General features: G+C 49.2%; 1 protein-coding gene across 4 annotated transcripts in view; it reads right to left on the bottom strand.

The window, feature by feature from the left end:
• LOC125044950 (carbohydrate sulfotransferase 4-like) overlaps positions 1-7,500 on the bottom strand; it is a 70,900-nt gene that overhangs the window by 25,592 nt on the left and 37,808 nt on the right. Inside the window, exon 1 of one of the 4 annotated variants that reach the window (XM_047641915.1) lies at positions 436-811. The exons of the other annotated variants lie outside the window; for them this stretch is intronic. Coding sequence (XP_047497871.1) covers positions 436-460 — 25 coding nt within the window. The 5' untranslated portion in view covers positions 461-811. Of the gene's footprint in view, positions 1-435; positions 812-7,500 lie in introns of those variants that run through there. 4 annotated transcript variants of the gene reach the window in all.

Below are 7,500 nucleotides of genomic sequence, written 5' to 3' on the forward strand. Positions count from 1 at the left end.
ACCAGCTATTTGTGGGTGTACTCGTGGGATGGATATTGGCGTTTTTGCGTGTCTGCGATCATTACAATGCAAGGAGGTTAGTGAACATTCCTCTACATCGTTTACTACATATACCGACTGAATAACAGTGCGGGAACTTGGAATACTGCCATGCGTTGGAAAAACAATTCACGGATTATACATGGAAAACGTTTTTGTGATTACCCGAGGCTTATGTTATTTTAAGCAGTATCGTGTACAATTTTCATTTACGCAATATAAACTACAGCCATTATTTTTCTTTCGATAATGGCAGCTGATGAGTGTCATTTCAACATTTTAAGTAGGCATTACATTACATATAATCACGCATGAAAAATATGATTATGTTCCATAACCGTATACGAAAGGCATGTTTAGAAACATACATCTCATATGATTAAAAACAGAACTTACCTTCCTGACTTCTCGACTTGTGCATTCTCTTGCGAAATTTTTATACGTTCTTCCAAACGTTTCTTGAAACATAAATGTTACTTTTGTATAGGAAAAAGTTTTTCTACCTTGATGCGTATATCTGAATCAGCTGGAAATCAAACATCACACTATTGTGGGGAAATATGAGCGTGAACACACAGGTCATGCGGCTAGAGGAGCCAGGAGTTACAACAACTAGTGTTTGTTGCCTCCGGGGGCTAACTGACAGCACAGGCGTTCGTTTGCTCCCAGCCGCTTGCGCGTGCTGCCATGCTCTGTAAAAATAATATACTCTGAGCACATACTTCACTATTCCGCTGTTTGATTGTGACTGCTGGTACAGACGAATAAATTTAGGAACATGGTAACTACATATATGTATATAACTGTGTATATGTACACACACACACACACACACACACACACACACACACACACACACACACACACACACACACACACACACACACACACACACACACACACACACGCATATGACTGCCGCGATGGTCCAGTGGTAGAGCACTGGGCTCCAACCCTTGTGGTCCCGAATTCAATTCCCGTCGCGGCTCGAGCCCGAGAAAACGACAAATTGCCCTGAGAAGTCAAACGCAGGTGTCGTAGGGGAAGTCACATATACAAATATATATGTGCACACATACATATAAACATATATACATATATACATACATAAATATGTATATATACATATATATGTATTATATATACATAAAAACGCACACATATATACATATATCTTTATATGTATATATATACATATATATACATACATATATATATATATATATATATATATATATATATATATATTGCATTGGGCCGCCGTGGCACAATTGTTAGCGCGCCGAACCGCGATTCATTAGGAAGGGCATCCAATGAGGCAAGTGTGACACTGTCATATAACCTTTCAATAGTGAATCAAGAGAGGCCTATGCCCTGCAGTGGACTGAATGGCAGTTTGTAAGGGTATATATGAACACCTTAAACATATGGTTTAGCAGGAGTAGTGAAAGGACGGTTGGCCTTAACCTCTTTTATTTAGAAGCGTAAGCAACACAGATATTCACATGGATACAAGTCTTTGGTAAGGCTTAGTGCTTGGTCGTCAGCCCGCAGGGGAGCGCGCGGCTGGGGCCTGCCCCGACAAGCAGTCGGCAGGACTCTCTGAAAAGAACTCTCTCTGACCTGGGTCTTCCTGAGCCTTAAGTACTGGTGGGTGACGTGGGGGCCTGGCCCATCGTAGGCACACCACTTGGAGCTTGCCACGTGGGAGCTATTTATACATACTTATATTGGAGCTAGCCATGTGGGTCCTTCGGGCGTTGTGGAAATCGTCACTGGAAGTTCGCCAGAAACCGAGAAAGACTAGGATAATCATGCCCGTCGATCCAGTGAAGGACCAGGAACTCGCCAGAGCAGGTACCAGCCCATAATGCTGTGAACTTGCCTGGACGCCGCAGATCCACTCAACCTCCAGGAGCTCCAAGAGGATGCTTCCTGCCGGACGCTTGTGATCCTGACGAGGACAACGAGGACGTCGGTACGAGCAAAAAGGACCTGGATGAGATCTGCGGGAACGTGCATTGTGCGAGTAAGCCTCCGAGTTAGGCCTGGTCAAGGACTACGAGGACGAATCCGAAGTCAAGGAGGACCTGTGCGAGACCTTCGAGGACGTGTGGATGTCGAGGGCGAACGGATTTACCAGGGACCAAGATGAAGACGACGACAGGGACGAGCAGCCACGAAGATGCATAGGGACAGCACACGCAAGAAAAAAGTGTTTACAAGTCAAGAACCAGCCAGGTTGGGTCACCTTTGAGTCAAATATCAGACGCCTCGAGGGCGAGGCGCAAGGTAGGTGGCAGAGCGGTGTGACAGGCCCGGGCAGCTGGGTGACCTGACCTTACTCCAGAAGCGCCTCGAGGGAAACACCCGGCGCCCTGGTCAAAACAGGGCGTGCCCCACGCACCCACCAGTACTTCTTAAGGTTCAGGATAACCCAGGTCAGAGAGAGTCCTTTCCTCCGGGCAGACCAAGCACTAAGCCTTACCAAAGACTTGTATCCGTGTGAATATCTGTGTTGCTTACGCTTCTCAATAAAAAGAGGTTAACCCAACCGTCCTTTCACTACTCCTGCTAAACCATATGTATAAGGTGTTCATTTAAAGAGCCTTTACATAAGTGTGTGTGTGTGCGTGAGTGTGCGTGCTTGTGTGTGTGGGGGGGGGGGGGTGCTGTAGAAAAACCCACAATGCAAAATTAGATGGACTGGCCAGCGGCGCGAATTGTCTTCCCTTCCGCTGATGTCCACACCTGTCTTTAACCCTGGAATCCCTCGCGACATAGGTCGCCGTTCGACGGCTTGCAGCCCGCGATCCTTCACCGCGTCTCAGGTTACGCCACCGCAATCACGCATCCCCCCCCCCCTTCGTGCCAACCGTGACCGTGGACGCCTCAGTACCGTCAAACTACAACCGCCGCCGCTCCCCGACTACAGATAGCTACTGTTTCTACCATTCCAGGTTCGGCACCCGGGCGCGTCGTTGCGAACCCCCTTGCTCCTGGCCGGGATACGGGCACCGCGGGAACTAATAGCGCCGGTTTCTTGCGGCCCAGGACGGCGCCTGCTCTACGTCCGTGACAACAACTCTCACCTACGGTTTCTGATAGACAAAGGAGTGGCCTTATCCCCGCATCCCACAAGGACAGGCAGTAGCCCACTTCTCGCACGTTGGAGGCTACCAACTGTTCACCAAACAACGTATACAGTAAGTGTTTTATGGCACTCCTTTTCAGCGGCGCCCCCCACTCGAAGCTGACATGGGTTTTCCTGGTCGCTGATGTACAGCAGCCAATCCTCGAAGCAGACTTCCTTGTGCACTATGGATTCACGGTGGACCTTAAGTGGGCGTCTCTTGTACACCAGTCAGGAGCCGGTACCCACGCCTCGTCGGCCATGGTACACGACTCCCGCATCTACATGGTGCTACCCAACCAATGCGCCTATAGAGCTATGCTTCTTGAGTTTCCAGTGTTGACAAAACCTATCAATGTGGCAATGACAACGGCACACACTGTCACACACCACATCACTACGACTTGACCACTGGTCTATTCCCGTTGCAGGCCCCTCGCATCAGATCGTTTCCACATCGCCAAGATAGAGTTTGAGCACATGAGGGACCTCAGAATCATACGCCCTTCCAGCAGCCAGTGGGCATTTCCCCTGCACCTAGTACGGAAGAAAGACAGCGATTGGCGCCCTTGTGCTGATTATCGCCATCTCAACACAGCTACCGCGCCGGATCGTTACCCTCTCCCGCACCTCGACTCCTTCACAGGTGAACTCTCAGGGTGCACGATTTTCTCCAAAATTGACGTCGTCAGAGCATACCACCAGATCCCTATCATAAGACGGCTGTAACTATACGAATTTCTAAGAATGCCGTTCGGCCTCCGCAATGTCGCCCAGACCTTCCAATGTTTTATGGATGATGTTACCCGTGGACTACATGGTGTTTTCGTCTGCATCGATGCCATACTCATCGTTAGCGGCAGTAGGAGGAGCACAAGCAACACCTCTACGCCCTCTTTGACTGCCTGCAGAAAGCCGGAGTAATCATCAACCCTGGTAAGTCTCTTCGGAGTCACCTCTCTTACTTCCCTAGGTCATACAGTTACCGCTGATGGCATCACCCCTTTTCAGGAAAAGGTCTGTAGCATCAGGCAGTTCCCTAGACCGACAACCAAGAGACAGCTTCAGAAGCACCTCGGTATGATAAACTTCTTTAGATTAATTCCCAGGTGTGCACCTCTACTGGTTCCTCTACAGGGCCTCTCCTCCTCTCCCCATCCTGGTCAGGACGCAGCAGAGACATTACCTGGCCCCTGAGGCGACCGAAGCTTTCAAGACCAGCAAAGATGCCTTAGCCTCGGCGACCCTTCTTAACCACCCGCAGCAGGGGCTCAATATAGCTGTAGACGCCTCGGACACCGCCATGGCAGTCGTTCTGCAGCAAGATCCAGGAAATAGTTGGCAGCCCCTGGTTTTCTTTTTGCCCACAGCAAAATCAGTACAGCGCCCTCGGCCTGGAGCTCCTTGCGATCTACACTGCCATCAAGCACTTCCGGACATACGTCAAGGGGAAAGACTTCCACATCCTGACGGATCACAAGCCCCTCACCTTCGCCCTGCACAACAGGAGACAGTTCGTGACACAGTTCACCACCGACATACGGCACATCCGAGGCACCAACAACCAGGTCGCGGACGCCCTATCCAGAGTATCAATAGCCATGGTAAGTGCCAGCAACAACCCTATCAACTATCATGTAGTGTGCAGCGCACAGCAACAAGACACTTCCCTTCCCTTGCCGGCAGTTTTTCGAACCTTCCTGTATGGGGTGCACTGGATGTACCTAAAGGGAAACTTTCCAGAAAGTTTACGGAGAGAGGGAGGGAGGGAGGGAGAGACAGAGAGATGAAGAGAGGGATGGAAATAGAGACGAAAAGAGGGAGAGACAAAGAGAGAGATGGAGGGAGGGAGAGACGAAGAGGGGAAAGGAGGTAGAGAGGGAGGAAGGGAGGGAGGGAGGGAGGGAGGGAGGGAGGGAGGGAGAGAGAGACAGAGAGACGAAGAGAGGGAGGGAGGGAGGGAGGGATGAAGAGAAGGAGAGACGAAGAGAGGGAGGGGGGGAAATACAGAGAGACGAAGAGAGGGAGGGAGGGATAGACAAAGTGAGGTACGGGGGGAGGGACAGAGAGAGGAAGGAAGGAAGGAAGGGAGAGACGGAGAGAGATAGGGAGGAAGGGAGAGACAGAGAAAAGGAGGGAGAAACGGAGATAGATAGGGACGGAGGGAAGGAGAGACAAAGAGAGGGAGGGAGGGAGGGAGATACGGAGAGAGAGAGAAAGGGAGGGAGGGAAGAAGGGAGAGACACTTTTTTTTATCAAGATGCATAATCCTTATTACAAAACCAATTCAGACCTCAAATTGACCTTGATCGAATCAGGTGACCTTGACTTTTCCTTGAAAATGTTGCCAATCAACTCGGTATAATCGAAAGCCCTATAAAAGACATCAGGATTATCAATATCCACCAAGGAGTTAAGCAGATAGCAGATTTCCTAACTGGGATGGTGGCCATATAGGATTTGTTCCGAAACGAGACTTATAGGGGTAGAAAAAAACTAAACCCTATGATTTTCTCACCATTCAGGACCTAAAGACCCTGAACCCAATTTGGCAGACCAATCTCGAAAATTTACATAAGGAACCACACAACCTTCCTTGCTGTGCTGTCCCCATTCTCTCCCTCTTCTATCTTTCCTTTCCTTCTTTCTTTCTTTCTTTCTTCCTTCCTTTATTCCCTCATCCCGCCCAACCTCCCTCTCTCCCTCCCTTCCTCCCCCCCTCTCCCCTTCCTCCTTTCTTCCCTCCCCCCTCTCTTCCTCCATCCCTTCCTTTTTTCATCCCCGTACTACTGCCGTAGATGTCTGGGTTACCGTACAAAGCAACATGCTTCCTTCCTTTATTATTGGCGCTGTCTATAGGCACCCCATGCTACCTCGGAATCTATTGCATTGAAAAGGTTTACAGAGAAAACCTTTAGGTGACCTAAATGATGATTTAACAAAATCTAATGCTAAGTTAGCTAAGATGATAAAGAAAAATAAATTAGAACAAATAATAGATAAACCTACACGAATTACAGAAAAAAAAAAAACACTTCTATAACATATTTAATAATAACTAACAGATCAGACCTCATCCTCCACTTCGATGTCATCCCGTACCATTGTAGTAGCATGTCCCCGCAACCTGAAGCTCAGGGTACTTCCCAGGTTGGGTATGCCCAGGTCCGCCGCCCTGTCCGCGCTCATTGGACAGCGGGCTCCCCTCGTTCCCTGCGCGCTTACACAGCGCTCGCCTACTTAAGCCGCGCAGGCCGCTAGCGAGATCACCATTCACTGATCCTCCAGCAGACCAAGGGCATAGCAGCAGCACACAAGGACTGCCCAGTCCTTAGCCGACTGGGGAGCCTACGGGCTCCCCCGTAGAACTCCAACTTCAGTCTTCACCACCCAGCCATACCTGTGGGCACTCACACCCACACAGTCACTCCCTAAAGAGATAAGACACCAGACTAACATAGTAGATGGCCACATATCCACTTACTATACTGGTGACCCCCGGAGTGACCCGACAAATGGAGTGACACGTTCCGGTATATCGCTCGTTCGCTTAGCTCACTCTCTGGAGGGGGAGTACATGTAGTAGCATGTCCCCGCAACCTGAAGCTCAGCGTACTTCCCAGGTTGGGTATGCCCAGGTCCGCCGCCCTGTCCGCGCTCATTGGACAGCGGGCTCCCCTCGTTCCCTGCGCGCTTACACAGCGCTCGCCTACTTAAGCCGCGCAGGCCGCTAGCGAGATCACCATTCACTGATCCTCCAGCAGACCAAGGGCATAGCAGCAGCACACAAGGACTGCCCAGTCCTTAGCCGACTGGGGAGCCTACCGGCTCCCCCGTAGAACTCCAACTTCAGTCTTCACCACCCAGCCATACCTGTGGGCACTCACACCTACACAGTCACTCCCTAAAGAGATAAGACACCAGACTAACATAGTAGATGGCCACATATCCACTTACTATACCATGAACCATGAACTTATCACGATGACGTTAAATATAAAGAAAACAAAGACCACCCGTAATACAAACTTTTCACGATTTCAAACACTACGATCCTCAATCTTTCTGCGAGCTTATCTTGTCTAAATAAATTACTTTCATTTCATTGACAGATAATGTAAACAACAAAGTACCTATCCTAACGGAAGTTATTAAAAATAGCATTGATGCGCTGGCTCCCTACGTAACACGAACCTGCTCCATGGATAAATGACATCAAGAGAGCCATTAGCGATAAAAATAATGCTCACCAAACTCATAATAGTAACAGAAATGAGGATGCCTTTCAGAAAGATTACAAAGCAAAAATGAAAAATGAAAAATTGCTA

The sequence above is a fragment of the Penaeus chinensis genome, chromosome 36 (assembly GCF_019202785.1).
Source record: "Penaeus chinensis breed Huanghai No. 1 chromosome 36, ASM1920278v2, whole genome shotgun sequence".
NCBI classification, from domain to species: Eukaryota; Metazoa; Arthropoda; class Malacostraca; order Decapoda; family Penaeidae; genus Penaeus; species Penaeus chinensis.